The 26,891-nt window shown below is 42.4% G+C and overlaps 2 protein-coding genes across 3 annotated transcripts in view; one reads left to right on the plus strand and one right to left on the minus strand.

The window, feature by feature from the left end:
* Positions 1–26,891, plus strand: part of DNTT (DNA nucleotidylexotransferase) — a 201,764-nt gene that overhangs the window by 60,416 nt on the left and 114,457 nt on the right. The window contains exon 3 of the mRNA XM_081268312.1: positions 22,821–22,919. Coding sequence (XP_081124438.1) covers positions 22,892–22,919 — 28 coding nt within the window. The 5' untranslated portion in view covers positions 22,821–22,891. The remainder of the gene's footprint in view (positions 1–22,820; positions 22,920–26,891) is intronic.
* The window catches only part of BLNK (B cell linker), a 77,954-nt gene that overhangs the window by 10,862 nt on the left and 40,201 nt on the right, over positions 1–26,891 (minus strand). Inside the window, exons 5-13 of one of the 2 annotated variants that reach the window (XM_081268314.1) lie at positions 21,824–21,980; positions 19,142–19,305; positions 14,389–14,470; positions 13,105–13,176; positions 6,829–6,901; positions 5,195–5,222; positions 4,161–4,203; positions 866–950; positions 401–432 (exon numbers count right to left, since the gene is read on the minus strand). In XM_081268314.1, coding sequence (XP_081124440.1) covers positions 401–432; positions 866–950; positions 4,161–4,203; positions 5,195–5,222; positions 6,829–6,901; positions 13,105–13,176; positions 14,389–14,470; positions 19,142–19,305; positions 21,824–21,980 — 736 coding nt within the window. Of the gene's footprint in view, positions 1–400; positions 433–865; positions 951–4,160; positions 4,204–5,194; positions 5,223–6,828; positions 6,902–13,104; positions 13,177–14,388; positions 14,471–19,141; positions 19,306–21,823; positions 21,996–26,891 lie in introns of both variants that reach the window. The other variant, XM_081268313.1, reaches the window with a different exon arrangement.

The following is a 26,891-nucleotide window of genomic DNA, read 5'->3' on the forward strand; positions in this document are numbered from 1 at the left end:
TTTTAGATTTAAATTAAATAGCTATCACTTATTGAGAACTTTCTGTGTACCAAGTATTATGCTACGTATTTCCCATATTTTGTTTTCCTTTATCTTCTTATCTTAAAAACAGCTGTAGTGATTTGCTAAAAACAAACAAAAAATCCAGCCAGTACCATATTAAACCAATACTGAAAAAGAAAGAAAAGTTAAAAAAAAAATTGTCTCACATCTATTTACCTTTCAAAGCAACTCTATGAAACAAATATTCTTGCCTCCTCTTTACAAACGAGAAAACAAGCAAAAGGAGTTACAAATACCACACAGCTAGGAGTGACAGTGTTAGAACCTAGGACCATCAGAATTTAACCGCCCCCGCCCCCCCCTGCCAGGCTGCTCTTCATGATTCTATTGTACTTACTTGGCAGAGGTATGGGTTTTTGATGGACAGGTCTGAAAGGAAGAATTGCAAGTTAATTAAATAGCAAAGGCACAATATGATTTTTTTGTTTGCTTACACTAACAATGCTCTAAACGGGCACATTTCAAAGGAATCAACCCCAATGATCAATAAGACATACTTAAAGTTAGGAGAGGCACAGAAACCTCAAAGATAAGTAATGTTATTCCCTTTGGCTTTGAAAAAGGAGCCTCAACTAAGGTGTTATATTTTAGCTAAGTCCAATAATTAACCCTGATGATAGGTCTCTGCAATTCTGCACAGTTTGAAAGTTGCTGAACACCTTTTAAAAGATAATTACAAAACAATGAAACATTGGATCTTTACTAAGCTCTACAAGCCAGTGTCATTATGCAGTGCCACAAAGCACATGCTAAATCCCACAGCAACAAGAGGAAAGTTGTTTTTGAAGGGCAAGATTCTTACTTCTGAGCAGGAGGAAACACTGGTGACTGCACAGCTTCTTGTCTGTGACTAGACCCTCGATGGCGTTCAGCAGGTACAGGCTTTTCTGGATTAGGAGAATTCTCATATTAGTATTAGAGTGGAAGGTTTGTCTCCATCCCCAAGCCCAGCCACATTAGCCTAGGAGAACCAGGTTTGGTTAGATTCTTCCCAGGACATCATTGATCTGTACTCCTGCCAGTTTGCTGCAATTAGGATTCCCACCCAACAGTGTTAGAGGTGCACCATATACCTCTGTGCTCATCCTCTGGCAAAGTTCATGGAGACTGAGTGGGTGGGGGCTGGACCTTTAAGTGTGTGAGCACAGGTGGGTACCAGAAGATGAGCAGGTCTCCACACCCTCTGCACCCTACTTTCTATGTAGGATAGCTTCACCCACCTCCCGCCACCTCCTACAGTGTGTCTCAACTAGCCAGAAGATGTGGTGTCATTTGTTACTGATAAGAGGTGAACATCAGGGTTCATGAATTATTCACTCTTTTTGAAGAATTAATTGGATCAAATTGAAATTTATCTCTGTAATAATGTTAATCTCACCGGTATTTCACTGTTCTTGCTTGAGGAGTAGGTAGACAATGGACATAAACCTCTAATGTAAGAAATTTAAGTTGAAGCCCATGGGGAACTTTACTCCTGAACCATAAATAAATATGATCCATAAATTATTTTTTTCCTTTTTTTTATTGGTTGTTCACAACATTACAAAGCTCTTGACATATCATATTTCATACATTAGATTGAAGTGGGTTATGAACTCCCAATTTTACCCCAAATGCAGATTGCAGAATCATGTCGGTTACACATCCACAATTTTACATAATGCACTATTAGTAATTGTTGTATTCATAAATTATTTTAATGATTTATTCTCCCTCTTGGTCTGGGAGTGTGTTAAACTCTTGGTGTATCTGTGGATGAGTTTCCTGTATGGAAGAAAGATGGAGAGCTATGGGAACCCCAAAGGGAAAAAAAAAAGTAGCAAGAACTCAAAAGATTTAAACGAAGAGCTTGAGAAGAAGATTAACATTAAACAGGGATGAGAGGTGGGAGGGAAAGGGAGTGAGAAGGGAAATCGCATGGAAATGGAAGGTGATCCTCAGGGTTATACAAAATTACATATAAGAGGAAAGGAGGGGTAAGAGAAAAATAATACAAGTGGAAGAAATGATTTACAGTAGAGGGGGTAGAGAGAGAAAAGGGGAGGGGAGGGGAGGGGAGGGGAAGGGGGATAGTAGAGAATAGGATAGACAGCAGAATATGTCAGGCACTAGAATGGCAATATGTAAATCAATGGAAGTGTAACTGATGTGATACAGCAATCTGTATACAGGGCAAAAATGGGAGTTCATAACCCACTTGAATCAAACTGTGAAATATGATATATTAAGAACTATGTAATGTTTTAAATGACCAACAATTAAAAATAAATAAATACTGTAAGTGGTAAGATAGACTTCAGGGTTTCTTGTGGTGCTCTGAAGTTCATAATGTGTGGCAAGTTACTTTGAGCTGCCATCTTTTGCTCATGACTTTAAAATTTGGTAATTGTTGGGAAAAGTATAAACGGCAGTCGCACCCCAGAGAAAAACCCCAACATAGCGCCTAAGGACCTCTTCTTCCTACCTTCCTCTTTTCTGCAGTGGCTCGAAAAGTTCCCGCCCCTGAGAACTCTCCCGCCGGCGCCAATTTCAAATCTCGCTGGCGGGGAACCTTAGCCCCAATAAGAACTAATTCCTGGGCTCCAGAGCTGATATCTGGAAGAACTTGCCAATAAACGGGTGGCCTGCCATTTATCTAAGCCCTACCATCTCCCCTTAGTTCTATATAAGCACATAGCCTTTTGCAATAAAATTGGAATTCTCCCGGCGAAGTGTCTTTGTGTGGGGAATTCTTTCAGTAATTTCCAAAGATGGTACAAGGACCACAGAGGTTCCAGCAGCTTTTGAGCTCTGACCACACCGGGTTTGCTTCTATCATACTGGAGGCTTCCTTTCAGGTGAGAGAAGGTTCTTCCCCTATTTTGGTTTGGATGGCCATCACCCCTGCTTTTTAAATAAATACACTGGAAGTGACATGCTAAGTTCCTGTGCTGGGAGTCCTTTGAGAAAAGGGACTCTTGAGCAGTAGAACACATTCCCTAAGACTGGTTTTTGGAGGCTCCCAAAGCCATGAAGTTGGCACAGGGTTGAACTTACTTCCTACAGAGGCTTTGAGTCTCAGAAACCTCTGTATCACTCTATGTTCCCTGCGCAACAGGCAGGAGAGATTGCAAGGGATGGAAGAGCATTCGAAGAATACATGGATGTCCAGGAAGAGGAAAAGGAAAGGCAGAGAAAGCTAGAGAGCAGAAAAGAAGTGCTGCCTCCTAAATAACTTGGGAGAAAAGACACGGGAGGTAGAATGGAAAACCCCCAAAATTAAAGCGGAGTTATGAGTTGTAGGCGCAATCAGAAAAGATCCATTGTCTATCATCAGAGAAACCAGCACATTCCATGTAGATATGTCCACATAAATGCAGGAAGCAGTGAGAGGAACCTTCACTATGGCTTTAGCATTAGGTACCTTTGGGTATGGACTTAGAAGTGTGTAGGACTTGAACGGCTATGTAATGTTTTAAGTGTTGATATTATGAATGATTCTTATGTCCTTGTGTTTTTTCCCATTACACATTTTTCAAATGTAAATATTTTTAATAGGGAAGTTATTTAAAAGGTAAGATTTTTGAGTTATGATAAAACAAAGGCAGAAGACCAATTGAAGATATACTAAGACAGTTGAATTTTAAAAACATCAGTTTTAAAACTTAGCAAAAAGAACTTATTCAGAGCTGGGAATATAGCTCAATGGTAAAGCCTTTGCCTAGCATGTGTGAAGCCCTGTGTTCAATCCCAAGAACTGAGAGTGGGGGGGGGGGAAGAAACTTGTTCAAATATTTCTAAGATATGTTAATAGCTCTAAATGAGTCTTTACATCTATGTAGGGTCAATGCACTGTTTCCTGGCCAATCATACCTGTCTGCAAATGGGCAGGTATTTGGCAGGTAGACTGTAGTCTACTCCAAACACCCTACCTGGTAAGCTCGCGTTCTGAGCTAGCTTTGCTACTCACTACTCGTGCAAAGTGAAAGGCTATTTAGAAAATTCATGTTTTTCATTGCCTTGTAAAGAGTGAAGGAAATATAAAATTAGATTTAGTACATATCCTTAATTAAAATTACTTTAAAGGACATGCTAATTTTTCAAAGTAATAGATTTACCTTCACAACCACTTGATGCATTCTGTTGAGAGGCAACTGGAGTCTGTGTGAGGAAAAAAAAGGCAAAGATGGTCAAATAGTGGAACATTAGAAGTAAAAACCAAAGCAGGGCTGGGATTGTGGCTCAAGTGGTAGAGCACTCGTCTAGCACGTGTGAGGCACTGGGTTCGATCCTCAGCACCACATTAATATAAAATAAAGATATTGTAACCACCTAAAACTAAAAAATAAATATTTTTTAAAAGCCAAACCACTATTACTAAAATAAATATTTTGGCAGTTTTCTTTGATGCATAGCTAGTATTTCAATCACGACAACAATTATAAACACACAGTCCCCATTCCAAACTTTGCATTAAATGATAACTGACTGGAAGTATCTCAAGGAGAAACAGTGTCATCTTGGTGTGGGAACCCTTCTGTTCCATCATTGGGGTTCACGGATATGGTGACCCCAGCAGCTGCCCAGGAGTAGCACTTGTGCAGTGGTCATCTAACATCTGGAAGAGGTTTGGTCTCTTGGCTCCACCTTCTGTGTGTTTGCTAAGGGATTGTCAATGTCAGGTTCCACAGAAGGGTTTTTTGAGTTGTGATAAAACAAAGGGCTGCCTTGTATGATGGGGTGGTCCAGGTTCACCAAGTTCTGGCCAGAATCTGAGTTTAGTCTGAGTCTGCGTGCCTGACTGACAATGGCCTGCCATTTTACTTGGTTGGTGGTGGGGGGGGAGGCAGGGCAGCAAGACAAGGGCTTCCTGTGGGAAAGGCAGAGGTGGTGGGAGGCAGAGAGTCTGGCCCCCACTGGTGATCTGCTGTACACCCTCAGAGTAGTCACCAAGGTCCAGTGAGGACAAGCTCCTCTCGGGCATCAGCCTCCTAGGTTACCTGAGGACTCCAGGTTCCTCTGGACTAGTTGGATAGCAGCTAGTTGGATTGCTGCGTTCACTATAGCTGGAAGCATTGTCAACTTCAAATAAGTGGATAAGAATAAATACTGCAGAAAATATGAGACACTTCTAAATGCATAATTAACTTACCGTCTTCAGTGGTGTAGCTGGTTTTTTCCTGAGAAATAAAAAGAAATTAGCTTTGTTAAAACACAATGAAGATAAAAGTAGCTACCGTCTTACTCCCAAATTTAAACTAGAATAATGAAAGAGATAGGAGTGGGTAGGAAGGCTGTCCTTGAAGGGCAGAGAGGAATGGAAATAGGACTTGGTTATGTCCTCCTGGTTCAAACAGAGTCCACTGACAGATGAGGAATGGCTAGGGGCGATGGACAAGAGCAAACAGGTGCAGCTCTTGCTCCAGTTCTGATTACGAGGTGACCTTGGGCCCTTTCTCTTGACTGTGTGGCAAATCTGAGCTTCAGTTTCCTCACCTGTGACACAAGGACCAGAGTCAGCATTTTCAAAGTGTGTATGCAGAGCCCCCTGCTTCCCCTCTGGTACCTGAGCCACCTGCTTAGGGCAGGAGTGGGATAAGAGGACAGCGAGGCAGGGCAGGTTGGGGCGGGTACCTCCCCACACCAACCTCCGCCCTGCTTCTAGGTGACTATTCTCTTCTACACGGCTGTGTAAAATTTCATTCAGAGAGATCCAAGGCCAAATGAGTTTGCAAACCACTATGAATCGTGGCCCTGGAGGTGCTGCCTTCACTACCATTTCTGTTTCCAATACAGCTGGGAACCTAATACTGCTCAGGTTTTGTGCTTCTCTTGGGTGTTTATTTTAATCTCCCCCCTCTTCCTTCTCCCTCTCGCTTTTTGACTGAGAGCTGCAGCTAGGGGGATAGGAGAGGTATAATAACAATTACCCAGTGCCTGCAAGAAGCCTAAAGTTGGGTTAGGCTCTCCACAGTTATTTAAACCTTTTACAATGACCCTTTCAAATGGATATTATCATAATATTTTAGAGAAGAGAAAATGGAGGCTAAGTAACTTGCCCCAAGTGATAAAGCTGAGCCAAAAGACAAGTGTGAAGAGTTTTGGTTCATAAATCCCTGAAATTAAGTTTTTCTTCCCTCCCTCCCTGCCTCCCCCCCCCCCCCCCCCCCGCTTCCTTCCTTCCTTCCGTTCTTTCTTTCCTTCCAGTTTCTACACAGGCAGAGTTAAGATTATAACCATGCAGGCACTTTAGGTATAAATATATTGAAGTGTGCTTTTAAAATAACCTATTGAGCCAACATAATTTCACAGGGTCACTGTTTGTAATATTAACGCATTACAACATTCATCTGACCATATACAAAGCCCCTTTGAATTTAGTAAGAAAGAATAACCCTTTTGTGTCACGTTGGAAGGGAGCCTCCATGGTGTTGCTTTGAGCACCCTAACGTAGGCTGCAAATGGTAGGCACATTTATTTATAGACCATTAGAAAGTAAAGATAAAACCCGTTAGGAAGCTTCAAAATTATTTTGGTGCAGGAGCATCTAAAAGTCGGGGTGTTGTGTTGAACACAGTAAATCAACGGTAAGTCAAAGAACTCAGGATTTAACTAGAACTCAATGGGAGATACATTCCTCCCTTCCAGTCTCAGCAGGGGCTCCCCATGTCCAAAGTGCAGCCTGCCCTGGAGGTAGAAGAGAACTCCTCAGAGTCTGCAGGGCAGCAGGGTCCTGTCCCCACCCCGTCACATTTCACAGAGCTGCTTCCCGAAGCAAGTACTCACCCGACCCTCGGCAGTGGGGATGGTGCCGCAGGTGAAGAAGGTGACTTGGATTCCCAGACCCCGCTGTTCCGACCTGCGTTAACACACACACAGTTAGTCCCTGTGTCCTGCACCTGCAGCTGATGATCTCAGTGGGGCTGGCCTTTCTGGCAGACTCAGGAACATACACATTTTGTGTTGCATATATTGCTAGTTGTGAAGCCAAGAGCTCACACTTGCATCTATATATTGTACAGATGTGCACCATGGAGAGAAAAGGTCAAAGTCACCACTCCTGATACACAGTATAGACCCTGCTCATCCATAACCCCACTTCCATACCGTACATGGTACTTCACCTCACATTGGATATTCACTTGTTCATTGCAATGTTCTCAGGGCCTTTGCCTAGGGCACAAATGGTCCAATTGGGACAAGTGGCAGGCTTCTCCCCAAATATCATCTTTCAAAGTCACAGAAGAGACCCAGAGGGTCTTGTGCCTTAACCCAACTCCCTTCTCATTTGAAGACAGAGCCAGACAACCTTATGAGGGAGGAAGCATGAGAGGCAGGGGAGAGCTTCATAGCTTCATAGGACATTGTTTCTCAGTGAAACTTATAGGGTTCTGATAAGACCTCTTGTCGAATCAAATTAAATTGAATAAATATTTTATTAAGAACTACTATATTGATAAGTCCACAATTCCTAATGGACTTATAGGAGATGCTCCTAAGCATAAGTTGGACCTGCTGCCCTTTGGTATATGTGTGTGTGTGTGTGTGTGTGTGTATATATATATATATATATTTTTTTTTTTTTTAGAGAGAGAGAGAGAGAGAGAGAGAGAGAGAGAGAGAGAATTTTATTTATTTTTTAGTTTTTTCGGCGGACACAACATCTTTGTTTGTATGTGGCGCTGAGGATCGAACCCGGGCCGCACGCATGCCAGGCGAGCGTGCTACCGCTTGAGCCATATCTCCAGCCCTGGTATATATTATTTTAGTTTGCAAGACAGCTCAGAAGTAACACTGAGATAATAATCAGAGCACACAATAACACTGAGGCAATAATCAATTGCCAAGAATTAATGGGAGCTAGTCTGTGTAAAGCACTTGAAGGCCTCGTGTCAGCACCCAGTGTGGGTCTTGAAGGAGTGGACCAAGGCCTCCGCCTTTTTGACACAGGCAAGACACGTGTACCCCATGTCTCATATCTGAAAACTAACAAGAGAAAAAGGCCTCAAAAAGTATTTAAAAAGTGATAGCAGCGCTGAGATTGTGGCTCAGTGGTAGAGCACTTGCCTAGCATGGGCGGGACCCGGGTTCAATCCTCAGCACCACATAAAAATAAAGGCATTGTGTTATGTCCATCTACACCTAAAAATTAAATAAATAAATATTTTTTAAAAAAGAGCAGAGCTTATTCTCATAGACTTTACTACAGAGAGACCCTCAGGTTTCTGCTCAGAGCCCAGCTACTCTTTTTCTATGCATAGTCCTTGCATAAGACGAACTTCCTAAACACAAGCAACAGTGACAGCCAAAAGTGGGAAGTTTTGCTGGGTGTGGTGGTGCACACCTGTAATCCCAGCAACTGAGGCTGAGGCAGGAGGATCGAGAGTTCAAAGCCAGCCTCAGCAGATTAGCGAGGTACTTAGCAACTCAGTGAGGCCCCGTCTCTAAATAAAATATAAAAAAGGGCTGGGGATGTGGCTCAGTGGTTAAGCACCCCTGGGTTCAATCCTTGGTACAAAAAAAAAAAAAAAGTGGATAGTTTTTCCCCAGGACCCAATGAAGCACTGCCACCTCCAATGCTACTCCTACTTACAGGCTGCCTGATTTGGATATGATTTTAAAAAGCTATTTGGGAAAAAGGCTACATTTAGAATTTTACATTTCATGTGACAATAAACTGAAATGTCATCTCAATATGTCACATGAGTCCAAATGAGTTTAGTTAACTAGTGTTCAAATTGAATACTTAAGAATGATGCTGCTACAATATCCCTGGGTTGCTCATAGATTTTAGTGGAAGATTTCAAGAAAGAGCAAAAAAAAGTTCTTGTCGGGAAAAATAAGGAAGTAGAAAGAAGGTCTAAGTCAGTGTTTCCTCCCAGGGGTTTCCCCTCTACTTAAATGTCAAGGACTCATTTGGCCTTGGTAAGTTATCTTTGTCAGACTCACTGCCTGACGTTTCTACTAAGCTTCCCCTTCCCTCATATCTCCAAACACCCTGCCAACATCTTCCCTTTCCTTCGCCTCTCCATAAATAATTTCTGGTGACCAGAGGAGAAGGAGGGCCTCCCAGCTCTTCTCTGTGGTAGAGGACAAGTGCTGGCAGAAAACCGGTGGTCCTGAATCAGGAAGACAGGGTTCTCGTTTTTCACCTATCACCCAACTGGCTGGGTACCTCTTGCAAGCCACAGTGCCTCAGTTATGCCCTCTGTGAAATGGGGGCACCACTACCTACCTTATCTAACTCAGAGTTAGTGTGGTAAGATAATATTGTAACTTCCAATTTTAAAGAACTGGTCAAATATAATAATGGTAATATACTGGGAAGAGATTTTAAAGTTTTTGAAGGTCAAAAACATTATGCTAAGGAAAAGGAGCCCAATGCAAAAGACTACATATTGTATGATTCTATCTATATGAAATGTCTAGAAAAAGCAAATCTATAGCAACAGAAAGCAGACCAGTGGTTGCCTGGAGCTGGGGGTAGAAACAGCAGTAACTATAAATGGATATAAGGGATCTTTGGGGGTGAGGTGGGGTGGGCATGGAAATTTTCTAAAACTGGACTATGGTGTTGGTTATATAACATATTACTATAAATGTAATGGTTTACAAAAATCATTGAGTTATATGCATAAGATGGGTGAGTTTTAAGATATGTAAATTACAACCGATGAAGGTAAATTATAACTCATGAAGGATCTTGGGAAACATGATTATTATTGTCTTTGTTTTAGTGTCTTGTGATCAACCATCACAGTCTCTCTAGGGAGCCAGCAGAGTGCCAGGTACTGTAAATGTGTCACCTCCAAGTCTCATGTAACATCAGGTAGGGCAAACCCGGGCTCCCAGAGGGTGGGTGGCAAGGCTAGGGCTTACACCAAGGGTATTTGAGCCTAAAGCTCTGGCAAACACTTTGCTCCCCTGCCAAGACGTCACAGGACATGGTTTAGCAAATCAGATTCACTTGTTGCTTCTCCCTTAGGAGGTGAAAGAGAAAGGGAATGGGGAGGGGGTACTTTTCTGGATGCCCAGGGAAGATGGAAACTAACTATATCATGGGCCAGGGTCTTCCAGCTGCTCTGGGACTCCAGACCCAGTTCACTTGATACCTTCTCCTCACTTCCAGGACCCTTGCTTTCTGGGAGAGCTTAATTCTTGGTCAGGATGCTCCAAGGGAAAATTTGGAAATGCAGTAGATATTTCTGGTTTCTAGGGGGAAGAGGCCAGGGATTCGGCCAAATATCTTACTCAGGGGCAGCCTTACTACAAAGAATTATCTGACCCCAAATGTTAATAGTGCCAAGGCTGAGAAGCCCTGATTTAGAGTAAAACTTTATATCAAAAGGAAGAAACAAAATTGTTCCCTGAGAGGTATACAGGATGCTCCACCAGAATGGTCCCAAATCAAGGCAGGTAAAAGAAGGGGTTCTTAAGGGTAACCGTAATAATGACAGAATCTTTCATTTTATGAGTGTGATCCTTATGTATTTATTCCTTTACTTCTCATAATACCACTAGGCATAGGTGCCATTTCCTCCATTTTTCAGAGGAAGAAACAGAGCGATTACTTCACTTGCACAAGGTCCTAGCAAGTGTCAAGAGCTGGGACCGGAGCCCTCTGGCCTGGAATCTGGGCTCGGTCCATGCCTCTGTGCTTCTCAGGAGGCAACACCAAGGGAAGGGCAGAGCCTGCCAACACACCTCATTTCCTATGTCTTCCTCAGTGAGCACCTTACTGGTTATCACAGGGCCAAAACCAACCTTTTCCAGAGGTCCTAATGTGGTGTGGTCCCTTCCAAGTCACCTCACTGCCTCTAGCCCCCATCCTTCCTCCCATCTGCGTGCAATAATCCCATAACCAGGACATTATTTTCTTGTTTAGATTTGGTTTCTTCATCTGATGCCTCTAATATTAAAATACAGCTCCACTGGGTTAATATCAAACTTGTGAGTAATACATCCAATGGTCTAATGCCCTCATGATGGTGCCATGAGATTCTTTAAATACAGCCTGTGTTTGGGGACGTCCCCTCTTAACCAACTGGCTCTTCACTATTTTGGTGCCTCCTTTGAATTAGGTCCTGAGCCAGCTGGGACATGGAACTGAGAGTCTTAGAGGAAAGACAGGAGTCTCCCCAGGGGTCATGGGATAAAGGGCATGCACAGGGCAGTATAGGAGAGCACATGATGGGACCCTATCCCAATATGGGGTCAGTAAAGGCCTCCTGAATGAGTGCTGTCCATGCAAAGGTCTTCAAGGAGCCTCTAATATACTTCTGGAATTAGATGAGACACAGAGTGATCAGGAAACAGGTAAGGGCCAAGGATACATGGGGAGACTTTTGGTAAAGGAGAGGTCTCTGAGGGCCACAGAAACCAGAGCGGGAGGCCTCACACTGGGTCTTGAAGGATGGACAAGATTTGGTGTCTTAAAAGTAAAAACCCACATAAAGACCAAAAAGAAGGACCCATGAAGTACAGGCAGATTGGAGTACAGGGTGTGTTTTAGGAAAAAGTCCTTGTAAGGCAAGCAGAGCTGAGATTAATAAACTGGTTTCTGAAGGAGGATTCATTCATCTGTAGTCAAACCCTCATCCTGACTTGGCTCCCCATTTCAACGGGGACTATAGTAGCCTCATCATGATATTTTGGGCTGGCAAGCTGCCCTTTGTTCCCAGAACCTAAGATAAGCTGAAATAGGGCTCTGACTTCCCATTCCCACATTCAAAAAGGCTGTGAGTTCTGAGGAAGAGGGTCAGACTAGAAATTGTGAGAAAAGTGAACAATTTCACCAGGAAAGAGTCTAAGAAATGATTTTTTAAAAATAGTTTCCCCTTCACTTTCTCTCAAGGATCCTGTCAATGGAAGCAGAGCCTAAACTTCCAATCCCTTGTGTTCAACTCGGGACAGGGTGTGTGTGTGTGTGTGTGTGTGTGTGTGTGTGTGTGTGTAGGGGAGAGAGACAGAGACAGAACACCCTGGGAATGCAGGAGTGGGAGTCCCACCCCTCTCTGCTGGTAATAGGGTAGGGAGTGGGTACCCCTCAGTATCTCTGGTCTTGAGGGTTGTGGGTACTATTCAGTATCTATAGGTTTGGGGGCTGCCAAAACCTACAGGAGGAGACAACCAGGGACTTCTGGATGTCCATGGCTTGGGTAGGAGTGACACATAATGGGATGAGCTGGCAATATCTGCGGGAGTTCAGAATCTCATTCTTGTTGCTAAGGAGAGAGCCGAGAGGCAGGGTTGTGGCTAAGTGACAGACCAGAAGGTATGCAGTGATAAAGGAAGAAAGCCCCACCTAGGGTGTAGCTGCTAAAATGGAAGAGCACATTTGGAAGGAAGAAACTGCAGGCTTTGGAAAGAACTCAGGAACTCTGAGATGTGTAGCCTGGAGGAACCAGGATGGCAATAGCTTTGAGCTCAGTGATGGCAATATTGAGCTTGCAGGGACACCATGACCCTCAGAAGGGAAATCAGGCAGGGGCTGGATACCAGGGAGTTATCCCATAGATACAAGAAGCAACGCCAGAAGAGGGGACAAACCTAAAAATATGAAAAGTCATCCTCTTTCCTGAACCCTGATGGTGTGCCAGGCACTCATTAAGAGTTCTTGTCGTGACTTCAGAATTCTCCTGTCAAGGGCAGGGGCTGTTGTTTGTCTCCACTTATAGATAACAAAATCTGGAGAGCACAAGTCCAGTATGGTACAGCTGGTAACCAAGAGTGCCAGGATTCCAACCCAGGTCTGTCTGACTCAAATCCCCTGATTTTAACACCACAGTGGAAGAGCTGAGGGCCAAACCCTGGGGAAATCCTCAACCAGGGGCCAGAGACAGGAGAAGCCGTCAAGTGCTTAGTGAGGTGGGATGAAGACCAGGACTTGTCTAGCAGAGGCCAGAGGGCCTGGGATGGGGGTTCTTTCCACAGAGGAGTCACCACACTGTTCCCATCTACTAAGAAATGGGAAATACAAGTGCTAATTTCTTCATGTTGGATCTGAGCTATAGATCACATTTGGAAAAATTCAAAACCAAACCAAATCACGTGATACTATACCTGAAGCTGTTCCGGGAAGAGAGGTCAGCTTGGAGGAGCTATTTGGCTTGGTCGATCTGTTCACCATAGGAGCTTAAACACACAAAAATATATACAGATAACCATGACAGATACATTCTCCTGGGGAAAATTACCTCATCAGGAAAACTTAAGGGTCCTAATGGGTCAGTCTATGGAATTTGCCAAGAATGAGTAAGAGACACCCTTATTAAACACACAAACCATTCAAAGAAGTCTCCTCACAGGAAATCTCTGGAATGAATATATTAAGGATTAAAGGAATAATCAGATTATTTTATGACAGGGATTTGTTAAAATGAATACAGGGAATATCATTTGCCAAACTGAAGTTCTAGGAGATGAATTTTTTTTTTTTTAGTAGAAGTATGTTCAACCTAATCATGGAAAAGCCAAGTTAATATTCCCCCCCAACTCCCCAACTTCCCTTCAACATGCAATACATACAATTTCTCTTGGAGTGTGTGTGTGTGTGTGTGTGTGTGTGTGTGTGTGTGTGTGTGTATTTTAGGGGGAAGGTGAAGAGAAATGTGTATGTGTTATTTTATGGCAATGGTGGCTTGGGAATTCAGGTGGGTCTTAGGGGTACAGGAAAGTGTTGCTACAGGGAGGCAGAGTTAATATCTTGCAGTCAAGTTTATTAGATGGGTAGTGTTACCTGAAGAGGCAAGTGCATGGGATTATATTCTGCAAAGGAACTACATTCAGAATAAACATTCCCTATTTTGGTGCCAGACCTGAGAGTGTGGCACTGGCTTTTTTAGGGTAACTTGTTTGTGAGAGCATCTGCTACACTGTACAGGATTTATAAATGCAATGTTTCTCATAAGCCTGGGATACCAGGACCTTTTAAGAATCAGGATTCACAGCACAGTTCACTCTTTCACCCCATCAGTCCTCTATGGAAATTGTTCCTAGTGCAGCATGCATAAGGCAACATGGTGGCTTGCAGCTCTATTCGGTTTTATGAGAAATCTTTCTATGCAAGGGCAGCTGAAGGTAACCCAGTGCTTTTAGAAGTTGGGATGGAAATATTAAATCATGGGAGAGGAAAGTAGAATGAGGAAGGTAGGGGGAAAGGCTCCAGAGATGAGTTGCTCACTGATATCTCTGCTCCACCAGCCAAAGGAGGCCCATGCTGTGGCTACAGCGGAGAGAGGCCAGGGCATTGCCATGTCTGAACCCTTAGTGCTTACTACTAAAGAGTTCTGAATGTCCTGAGTAACTTCTAGAAGTTGTCAGATGCGGGAATCTGCAGACTCTTACCTTTTTCAGATGGAGGTGAACTGCTTTCTGTTGGATGAATATAGTTTTCATCATTATCTTCCACAGGGACAACATAATCAGCCTAAAGGAAATGCAGAAATTAATGAGAAGAATCTGTATAGTCATAGTTGATTGTGGGGAGGGAAGGAGGTGAAAAACCAGCCTCTACCTCAGAGCAAAGCCTGTTCAAGAAAGGGACATCACCTTTGTCCTTGGAAAGACCCACAGAGCACTCCTAGGCACATTCCCACTCTGCTAAGTTGTTTATCTACAAATAACAGGAGAGATCTGCTGCGCCAGGTGTCCCTGACTCAGTCAGGCTAGGTGGGGATCCATAGCAACCCCCTAGCAGCCACCAATCAGCAGGAGACAGGGAAATACCTGGGATGCCAGATGACCCTCCCAGTAGTTTATGGTGATTGATAACGTGTTGGGAAACCATGTAATTCAGCATGAACACCCCTTTTGGCTTAAACCAATCAGTTCAAACTAATCCCCCTCTTGTAGTAACCAATCACCCCTACCCAACTTGTTCCCGCCAGTGAATGTGCTAATCATGTTTTAGAGTTGTTATTTGATTTTCCCGAGGTGTTTGATGATTTGCTATGATGTATGTGGGGGTCCCTGCCTTCTTCAAAGAATGTATAAAACTGCTGCAAACCCTGGGCTCGGGGCCTCTCAGCATCACCAGTTGCTGTGTGCGCGTGGAGGACCGAGCTAGCTCGCAATAAACACCTCTTTGCTGCTTACATCGATCTTGGGTCTCTGGTGGTCTTTTGGGGGTCCTGAATTTGAGCATAACAGAGGAATTTTATAAAACAAGGCTTTACTTATAATTCACATGCCATAAGAACACACTATGTAAAGTTGACTACTTAGTACAATTTGGTATATGGCCATCCCTTGGTATCTACAGGGGTTAATTCCAGGACCCTCTCCCTCCATGGATACTAAGTTCCCTATAAAATAGTGTTCACATATAACCAATGCATACCCTCTTGTAGACCTTAAATCATCTCTAGATTAGTTAAAATACCTAATGTGATACAATGCTGTATAAATAGTTGTCAGGGAATAATGACAAGGAAAAAAGTTCATGCGTATTCAACACAGGCACAATATTGTAAAAATTATTTTCTGAACATAGTTGGTTGTATTCACAGAGTTGTGCCATCATCACCACAATCTAATTTTAGAAGATTTTTATTACCCTCTCAAAAACCTTGCACCCTTTAGTCATTCTCCCATCTACCCCCTCCCCTGACCTAGACAACCACAAGCCTTCTTTCTGACTATAAAGATTTGCTCATTCTGAACACTGTATATATAAAGGAAAGCCTACATCATGTAGTCTTTTGTCACATATTTACTTACGTGATGATTTCCAGATTTTTTTCATGTGTCATCATATCATTCCTTTTTATGGACAAATAATATTCTATTATATGAATATACCACATTCTGTTTATCGGTTGATGGGCATTTGGTTGCTCCTACTTTGGGGATGTTATGAATAATGCTGCTATATACATTTGTGAACACATTTTGGGGTAGACATTCATTTCTCTTAGGAATTCACCTCCTAGGAGTGAAATCACTGGGTCAGAGGGTAGCTCTGTGTTTGACAGTGTGAGGAACAGTGAAATGTTTTCCAAAGTAGCTGCCCCATTTTCCACCCCCACCAACTTTGTGTGATGGTTCTCCATATGTTCACCAATACTTGTTATTGTCTGTCTTTTGGGGTATAGGCATCCTCACAGGTATGAAGCAGTGTCTCCCGTAATTTTGATTTGCATTTCTTTGATGACAAATGATGGTGAACGTGCTCATTTGTATATCTTTGGAGAAATGTCTATTCAAATCCATGCCCATTTTTAGTTCAGTTATATTTTTATTGTTGAGTTCACAGGAGTTCTTTGTATGGTCTATATACAAGTCCTTTATTAGATATAAGATTCGAAAAATTATTCTCCTTTTCTGTCAATTGTAGTTTATTTTCTTGATGGTATCATTTGTGGCATGAAAGTTTTAAATTGTGAAGTCCATTTTATCTTTTTCTTTTGTTCCTTGTGTTTTTTTGTTGTCCTATCTAAAAAAAAAAAAAAAATAGCCTAAACCAAGGCCACAAAGATTTCTTCCTGTGCCTTCCTCTAAGAATTTTATAATTTTAGTCCTTACATTTAATTTTATAAATCATTTTAGTTAATTTTATATGTGGTATTAGATAGTGTTTAATACTATCTAATATTAATACCACGTTTTTCTTTGATATGTGGTTATATAGTTTTCGAAGCACTATTTATTTAAAAACACAATTCTTTCTCCATTGTCTTGGCACCTTGTCAATAATCAATTGACCACAGATACAGGGAGGTAATGATTTTATACCGATAAGCTAAAATGAGATAATAAGATCTTAGAAACAGTTTTTACAATCTGTCCTGGTGGGTAGTCAAGAAAGGTACTAGGAGAAACACAAACCAATATTTATTACCAGGTGCTTTTCTAAGTATTTTGCCCATATTGTCTCATCTCATCTTTCTAACAACCCAATAAGGTATGTACCATCATTGCTCCGTTTCAAAATAAAGAAACTGAGACACAGAATAATTAGATAGCCTGCTCAAGGTCTCACAGTTAAAAAGTGGTAGATCTGGGATTTGAACCTAGCTGGTGCAAGAATTCAGGACCCACACTCCGATCCATAACACGCTAGAACTTGTGTCTTCCTCCTTCTCTTTCTGTCATATTTTTTATCATTTTTTTCATTCAATTGCAATTTCTCATCTCTTTCTTCACTTCCAAACCTGGCCAAAAGGTCCCGGGTTGTTCTACTCACACATCACCTCAATTCTGCAGTCATCTTTGGCTGCAGATGATTTGGCTGAGGTAGTGAGGCTCTAGAGTTGAACAGACCTGGGAGGAAATTGTGTTGGGCTCTTGTCTGGTTGTATGACCTTTTAGTGGGGAGGGGTGTACATTGCTGTACAGTAGAAGTCTTCTAGTTCTGCCAATCAGAGGGGAGCTCTTGCCCTCTGCTCTGTTGCTGGACTCACTGTGTCAGAGTGTAGACTCTTTAAAGAACAGGTTTTCTGATCTGTGTTTGTATTTCCAGCACCTGTAATCAAGAGGCTCAGAGAATAGAATTGAAATTGGCTAATCCAAGAGCCAAGGCTGAGGTAAGCTGATTTAGCAGCATTGAATAGTGGGCATGTTGAGAGGCTCTAGTGTCTTTGCAGGACCCTTTTGGCCCCATGGGTCAACCTCTCTGGATTATCTAGCAGTTTGAGCGACATATTGCCAGAGTCCAGCTTTTCTTGCAGGGACTAGTTCCTGTGAAGAAGAGGCTGATGCCCCAGGAAGCATGTCTTGCTCTCAAGCCTGTAGTCAACAAAACCCTCAAATTTCTTGTATCTGAACACAGAACTTTGGTATTGGCACTTGGCACCAATACCTGATGGTTATAGGGAAGCCAGAAGCACAGTGCCCTACCCAAAGCTTCCTAGCCCAATTTCACACTTCAGAATTAACTCTTTCCTCTGAATTCTCAGTTTGTACTTGTTTTGCCTGCAGTGCTTGATTACACTAGAAGCTGTTTTATCTGTAATGTCTAGAATTTGAGCTATTTAGAATAATGATATTTCTGGAATCAAGACATTTTTATTCCAAAAGAGCAATACAGAAAAAAAAAATCGCTCTAATTCCAACAAGTTCTGTTTGTTGGCTTTGCTTTGCCTTTTATAGGGTTTACAGACAGGGAATGCATAATATATATTTCCTAATTGCAATTAAATGCTTGAAGATCATTACCTGACAAAATAAGTGAATGATCAAGAACCATCATGATCTATGTCCTAAGGAAGTCACCCTGGCATTGCTATATCTTATAAACCCCATTATCACATGAACAAATCACAAATGCTTGGCTATAGTGACATCATTAATTGCTCTTTTGCCCCCTTGGTACTAAGGATTGAACCCAGGGCTTTACACATGCTAAGTAGGCACTCTACCACCGAGCAACATCCCCAGCCCAATGATTGTTTTTTTTTGACATAAAGTAGATCATTCTACTATTGTGACCTATGTTTATTAGCAATATTTTATTTAATGTAATATCATGATTCAAAAATATAAGTGATTGCTCTTAAAATTATCTTAGATCAACTTCAACGTTCAGATGTTTCAGCATTAATATACCATTCTTCCTGTCTGCCTTCCCCCGGACTACAGATTTGAGAATCAAAAGTGCCACAAATTCATCCTGTTTTCACTTTCCCATTGCCCCAGACTTTATTTGTTTATCAGGGGTCATTCTGATTAGCTATTACATGCCCACACACAAGATTCTTCCTTATTACAAGTCATGTGGGCTTTTAATAGCTATATACATTATTTTGGTGATTTTTACAGCAATACCTACCAAATTAGGTACATTCTGATTTTACAGATGAGGAACTTGAGGGAAATTGAGTGATCTGTTCAAGGGTCAAAGATCACAGGTATAAAGCACTGTAAGGACAGGTACTTGGTCTGTTCTGGGCATCACTGAAGCCCTGGAACCACACAGGGCTTGGCACATCTGTGTTCAATGAGGGGCCAGTCTCTCCTCAGTGGATGTTGCAGAGGTGATACTGGGGAGCTGTTCAACACCCAGCCCCAACACCTCACTATTTGGGTTCAAATGCCAGCTCTGCCATCCACTTCACTTCCCTGCTGTATCATGGGGAGATTCCAGGCGGATTTACTGTACCTCATCCTCAAGGAGGTCTTTAGGTTTTGGTGGGATCTGAGGCTTCTGCAGAGAGGCTGGGATCGGCAGCGTGGAGGCCAATCTTGCTTTTGCTGAAGGCCAGCTGGGCTTACTGGGAAGTGTCTTGCTGAAGGGTGGAGACTGCCTCTGGCTAGACCGATTGTCTTGAACAAACAAACAAACGAAAAACAAAACACAACTCAATAGAGGTTCTGGATCATTCCTTGGGTGGAGGCCATGAAGATCTAGAAAGTATATAACTACTGGCATCTATGTAGCTACAAATGATCAGTGGGGCAGTCCTTAAAGAGCAAAGTGGAATGTTCAGCAAAAAGTTTCTGTTGTCTCTGACTTACACAATAAACCCCAGAAAAACATCCTCATGAAAAACATCCTCCGGGGGGAGTGACGGAAGCCCATAGGCCCAGGAACACGGCCATGCCAACACTCTTACCAAGCACAGTGGACCGAAGCAGCACAGGGAGGGTGTGTGTCTGTAAGTGGTGTAATTCTCAATCCTGTTAAATATCAGAACTAACTGGGGAGCTTTAAAAATCCTGAGGCCTCTGCCCTACCCCAGGCCTATTATGTCTGAACTTTTAAAATTCCCCAGGCTATTCTAAGGTACATCCAGAGTGGCCATCACTTGTGTGGGTCAACCTCAATGACTTCCCTCAATTCCTAGAGGACCCTTGCAACCCCCTTGCACCAGGTCTGTCTATTTTCAGCTCTGAAGCCAAAATGGGTCTGGGTTCTGCACCCCCCTCTGCCACTCACCGCACGCGGCTGTTGGGCTGGCTATTCAACCTCTCTGGGCCTCACTTCTTCATTTTAAAATGGAAGGTCATGCTACCCACTTCAGAGAGTTATCGTAGGGATGAGAAAGATGGCAATGAAAGCAGCAGGTGGGGCATGCCTGCCTAATAAGCAGAACTAACATTACCATGCCAGGCCATGAGGGCTTAGGAACTGCAACTCTACCCAGCTGATGCTGTGAGCTAAGTTTTGATTTGGACTGATACAGTTTAGGAAACTCTAAGCATAGGAACAACCTGGGGACAGTACCTTTACTTACAGTGGCCTACACTGCCATCATTGGCTTCCCGCTGCTTCCTCTGTTACAGTCTCCCTAGCTTGGTATAGCTGCCCTTGCACGTTATCCCCCTAACTCCACACCCTCCCCTGATGCCTGTTCCTGCCCTTGGCCCTTGCTTCTTCCTTGTTGAAGGTATGTGGTTAACGGCACTGTTTACTGTGCTTTTGTACCTGGGCATCCAATTGCCATGCATATTAAGTTTTATTTACAGTTCTTGGAGTTCGCTCAGATTTCTTAACGCAATATTCAAGTCCATCCAAGTTAGCAAAATGTAGAAGACAGGTTTTGAAGTGCATGTCCTTGAATGAACCGCCTAGCCACCCTTGTGGTTTCCTGGTCTGCAAAATGTGCCTAGCAAAACCCCTCCCTTTCCGGGTTATTACAAAGACTGAACAAGATCAGTTACCAAATCCAGTGGGCAGTGCCTGGAGCACGGTGGGTTACACACGAACCTTGAGGACTGAGAGGTCAAGTTCCCACAGAACCTCAGCCGAGTTAGTCCATTCTTCCAAGCTGCTACTTTCCATCCCCCACCCACCGCCAACTTGAGATGGACCCCAGGGACATTCTCCCACTGAGCTGCATCCCAGCCTTTTTAATTTTGAAATAGGGTTTGTGCCTAACTTGAACTTGCCATCCTCCTGCCTCAACCCCCTGAATTGCTGGGATTACAGGCTGGTGCCAACCTCTTCCTTTTTAAAGAGGTTATGAAGAGAGTTCATTAGGCCATGTCTGCAAAGCACTAAACTGTGAAGTATAAAGTCTGGGGAATATGTTGTCCTGTCTCTGGCACATAATAGGTGCTCTACAGACTAATTGTGGAACAAAACAAGGAGCAGTTGTAGTCAATGAGAAAGGACAGAAGTCCTTTCCATGAGGAAACACTTGGTACAAATGCTAGCACTGCCCCAACCGTCATGGACATGCTGGCTGGCCTCACTTTTGGGGAACTCAATGTCTTCTGCTAAGATTGGAAAGTAAATTTTTTCTTTATGGACAATAAAAGGAACATGCAGCCCTCAAGACGAGACCTAAGCTATGTCCATTTGAGCTGTGAGGCTAATTCCAGGCCTCCTAGTCTTCCCTGACCCTCCTGCCCTGTGGGCAGGGGGCCAGGATTGTCTGGTATGGGTGGGAGTAGGGATCCTTGAGGGTGATCAGAGTTCTATATGAACTTCTTAAGCAAAATTCCATAAACTCGTGTGCAGGAAGCCCTAAGAGAAGCAGAGGTTGGATTGCCTTGGGCCTATGGGGGCAGGGGCGGGGAGCAGGGGGAACATCAGGGTGTGCTTTATTAATTTATTAATTCATTTATTTTTGCCTATTTTCAGTGATCCTGATTTAGGACAGATACCTTTCACCTGGAATGGGGAAATTTGCCATTTGGGCTGCGTCTGTGAGCACCCAGATTTCCTGCTTGGAAGAGTGAGCCCTAATGGTGGGCAGAACAAAGGGCACTTGGGCAGCAGCCTATTTGTCCACCTCTCTCCCTGGGGGCCTGGAAGTCAGAGCAGCTGGTGTTGGAGTGTGTGTGTGTGTGTGTGTGTGTGTGTGTGTGTGTGTGTTGGGATGGGGGGTGGCCTTACCTACATACTCGCCCCTGGTGAAGGGCAGGGCAGGATGGATGGTCCTCGTTTCCTGCTCGGCTGGAGGCGGCTCATAGCTATCATCCACATTCTCCTCTGCAGGCATCACGTACATCTCTGAGTCTGAGTGCTCATCTGGATTTTCATAGTCGCTGTCCTGCAAATGTAGACACTACGCTCAGTGTACCTGTGTCCCTTAGTCACCAGCACAATTCCTACCATCGCAGGTCAAAGTGGTTCCCCCAGTGTGGTGATGGGGAAGCCAAGGCTGGGAGATGCTGACCTTGCAAGGTTAGGCAGCTAACAAGAGGCAAAACGGGGTCTGAGCCACACCTTCCTCCCTCCAGAGCTTGTTCCCTTGACCCCTGCAGCACACTATTTAAACATGAGGGTGACTGAGACTCTATTTGTAGGCCAAGAACAGAAGATAAAATACATTTTTAAAAGATAGAAAAAGGACCCAATCAATAAATAGAATAACCAATAGGTTTTTTTCTATCATAAATGCTGAGAAAATAGGAGAAGGTGACGGGATGCCCCGGAAAACAACACAGATGTCTTTGAGGGGATGTGGGTTGTTTTGTTCTGTTTTAAGCAGAGCTAATAAGCCAGGGGAAGAGAGGAGTCTAGACCTGAAACACATTCAGAATCCAGTATCTTTCTTTCTTTCCCTTTTTAAAAAATACACATTTTAAATCCACATTAAAATACACTGGTATGGTCTGATGCTCAAACAGTGAAGATGAAGTCTTTCTAGACTCTTCTCTCCCTTGACACAGGGAATAGCATGTTGTAAACGTTTTCCATAGATAGCTTATCTAGGTACCATTTATGCATACAATAATATGGAGGAGATGTTTGACTCAGACTTAAGAGGTCTTCTGACCTCTGCATCCACCTCCCTTCCCACTGTCTATCACAATGCATGATCCACACATGGATTTCTAATGAATGGATGGGGAACTTGCTTTTTTAACTTATTTTCTTTCACTTGCAGTTTTTATAACAGGAATTCCTCAGGCAGACCTGGAGGCTTTAGGAACAAGCTTGGATTTTATCCTGTGTGCAATGTTGGACCACTACATGAAAAGTAATGGTGAGTGGACGTTTACTTAATTCTTGTTACAGCTGGTATCTTCATTTTGGTTTTTTGACTTTGGGGCAAGTCATTCCCTCCTCTCCAAGCTGGTTTTTCTTGTGTTTTCTATGCCCCCACTGTGTGCTTTTTATTCAGCCCCAAAATTCCATTTTCTCTCTCCTCTGGATGTAGACCACTGGGCTTCTTTGTTTTGCTGCAGATGCAGCCCTGTGATGCAGCCAGGAGGGGGCGCAGCTGCAGCACGTCTGGGGATCAGCAGCTGCAGAGAGCTCTGGTAGGGACTCCAAACCCAAGTGGCTGGTAGGGAAATCACCTCTTCCCCTCATTTTGATTTTCTTTTTCTGTGGTTGAAAAAGGGGGAACTGCTATATCCTATGGCTGCATAAGCTCCAGGTGGTATACACAGCCCAGAACTGGGCTCAGGCCTGATTTTGATGCCTACGTGGAGGTCTGCCTCCTGGGTTCTCATTCCACTGGCCACTGATTGACAGAGGGAAAATCATTTTAATTCTCAGTTTCTTTTTTTTTTAATATTTTCTTTCTTTTTTTTATTGGTTGTTCACAACATTACAAAGCTCTTGACATATCATATTTCATACATTAGATTGAAGTGGGTTATGAACCCCCAATTTTACCCCAAATGCCGATTGCAGAATCACGTCGGTTACACATCCACAATTTTACATAATGCCCTATTAGTAATTGTTGTATTCTGCTACCTTTCCTATCCCCTACTATCCCCCCTCCCCTCCCCTCGCATCTTCTCTCTCTACCCCATCTACTCTAATTCATTTCTCTCCTTGTTTATTTTCCCATTCCCCTCACAACCTCTTATATGTAATTTTGTATAGCAATGAGGGTCTCCCTTCATTTCCATGCAATTTCCCTTTTCTCTCCCTTTCCCTCCCACCTCATGTCTCTGTTTAATGTTAATCTTTTCTTCCTACTCTTCCTCCCTGCTCTGTTCATAGTTGCTCTCATTATATCAAAGAAGACATTTGGTATTTGTTTTTTAGGGATTGGCTAGCTTCACTAAGCATAATCTGCTCTAGTGCCATCCATTTCCCTGCAAATTCTATGATTTTGTCATTTTTTATTGCTGCATAGTACTCCATTGTGTATAGATGCCACATTTTTTTTATCCATTCATCTATTGAAGGGCATCTGGGTTGGTTCCACAGTCTAGCTATTGTGAATTGTGCTGCTAGGAACATCGATGTGGCAGTATCCCTGTAGCATGCTCTTTTAAGGTCTTCAGGGAATAGTCCGAGAAGGGCAATAGCAGGGTCAAATGGTGGTTCCATTCCCAGCTTTCCCAGGAATCTCCAAACTGCTTTCCAAATTGGCCGCACCAATTTGCAGTCCCACCAGCAATGTACAAGTGTACCCTTTTCTCCACATCCTCGCCAGCACTTGTTGTTGTTTGACTTCATAGTGGCTGCCAATCTTACTGGAGTGAGATGGTATCTTAGGGTGGTTTTGATTTGCATCTCTCTGACTGCTAGAGATGGTGAGCATTTTTTCATGTACTTGTTGATTGATTGTATATCCTCCTCTGAGAAGTGTCTGTTCAGGTCCTTAGCCCATTTGTTGATTGGGTTATTTGTTATCTTATTGTCTAATTTTTTGAGTTCTTTGTATACTCTGGATATTAGGGCTCTATCTGAAGTGTGAGGCGTAAAAATTTGTTCCCAGGATGTAGGCTCCCTATTTACCTCTCTTATTGTTTCTCTTGCTGAGAAAAAACTTTTAAGTTTAATTAAGTCCCATTTGTTGATTCTTGTTATTAACTCTTGTGCTATGGGTGTCCTATTAAGGAATTTGGAGCCTGACCCCACAATATGTAGATCGGAGCCAACTTTTTCTTCTATCAGACACAGAGTCTCTGATTTGATATCAAGCTCCTTGATCCATTTTGAGTAAACTTTTGTGCATGGCGAGAGAAAGGGATTCAGTTTCATTTTGTTGCATATGGATTTCCAGTTTTCCCAACACCGTTTGTTGAAGATGCTATCCTTCCTCCATTGCATGCTTTTAGCCCCTTTATCAAATATAAGATAGTTGTAACTTTGTGGATTAGTCTCTGTGTCCTCTATTCTGTACCATTGGTCCACCCGCCTGTTTTGGTACCAGTACCATGCTGTTTCTGTCACTATTGCTCTGTAATATAGTTTGAAATCTGGTATCGCTATACCGCCTGATTCACACTTCCTGCTTAGAATTGCTTTTGCTATTCTGGGTCTTTTATTTTTTTATATGAATTTCATGATTGCTTTATCTATTTCTACAAGAAATGCCATTGGGATTTTGATTGGCATTGTGTTAAACCTATAGAGAACTTTTGGTAATATCGCCATTTTGATAATGTTAGTTCTGCCTATCCATGAACAGGGTATATTTTTCCATCTTCTAAGATCTTCTACTTCTCTCTTTAGGGTTCTGTAGTTTTCATTGTATAAATCTTTCACCTCTTTTGTTAGGTTGATTCCCAAGTATTTTATTTTTTTTTTTTGAGGATATTGTGAATGGAGTGTTTTTCCTCATTTCCGTTTCAGAAGTTTTGTCGCTGATATACAGAAATGCCTTTGATTTATGCGTGTTGATTTTATATCCTGCCACTTTGCTGAATTCACTTATTAGTTCTAGTAGTTTCTTTGTAGACCCTTTTGGGTCTTCTAGGTATAGAATCATGTCATCTGCAAATAGTGATAATTTAAGTTCTTCTTTTCCTATTTTTATGCCTTTAATTTCTTTCATCTGTCTAATTGCTCTGGCCAGTGTTTCGAGAACTATATTGAATAGAAGTGGTGATAGAGGGCATCCCTGTCTTGTTCCGGATTTTAGAGGGAATGCCTTTAACTTTTGTCCATTCAGAATGATGCTAGCCTGAGGCTTAGCATAGATAGCTTTTACAATGTCAAGGTAAGTTCCTGTTATCCCTAGTTTTTCTAATGTTTTGAACATAAAGGGATGCTGTACTTTGTCGAATGCTTTCTCTGCATCTATCGAGATGATCATATGGTTCTTATCTTTAAGTCTATTGATGTGGTGAATAACATTTATTGATTTCCGTATATTGAACCATCCTTGCATCCCAGGGATGAATCCTACTTGATCATGGTGCACAATTTTTTTGATGTGTTTTTGTATCCGATTCGCCAGAATTTTATTGAGGATTTTTGCATCTAGGTTCATTAGAGATATAGGTCTGTAGTTTTCTTTCTTTGAGGTGTCTTTGTCTGGTTTCGGAATCAGGGTGATGTTGGCCTCATAGAATGAATTTGGAAGAGCTCCCTCTTTTTCTATTTCCTGAAATAACTTGAAAAGTATTGGTATTAATTCTTCTTTAAAGGTTTTGTAAAACTCTGCTGTATACCCATCCGGTCCTGGGCTTTTCTTGGTTGGTAGTCTTTTGATGACTTCTTCAATTTCATCCATTGATATTGGTCTGTTCAAATTGTGTGTATCCTCCTGACTCAGTCTGGGCAAATCATATGACTTAAGAAATTTATCGATGTCTTCACTATCTTCTATTTTATTGGAATATAGGTTTTCAAAATAATTTCTAATTGTCTTCTGTATTTCTGTAGCATCTGTTGTGATATTGCCTTTTTCATCCCGTATGTTAGTAATTTGAGTTCTCTCTCTTCTTCTCTTCGTTAGCATGGCTAAAGGTCTGTCAATCTTATTTATTTTTTCGAAGAACCAACTTTTAGTTTTGTTAATTTTTTCAATAGTTTCTTTTGTTTCAATTTCATTGATTTCCGCTCTGATTTTAATTATTTCTTGCCTTCTGCTACATTTGCTGTTGTTTTGCTCTTCCTTTTCTAGGGCTTTGAGATGAAGTGTGAGCTCATTTATTTGTTGGTTTTTTTCTTTTTTTGAGGAATGACCACCAGGCGATGAATTTTCCTCTTAAAACTGCTTTCATTGTGTCCCATAGATTCCGATATGTTGTGTCTGTATTTT

Source organism: Spermophilus citellus (assembly GCF_964194105.1).
Source record: "Spermophilus citellus genome assembly, chromosome: 15".
Taxonomy (NCBI): domain Eukaryota; kingdom Metazoa; phylum Chordata; class Mammalia; order Rodentia; family Sciuridae; genus Spermophilus; species Spermophilus citellus.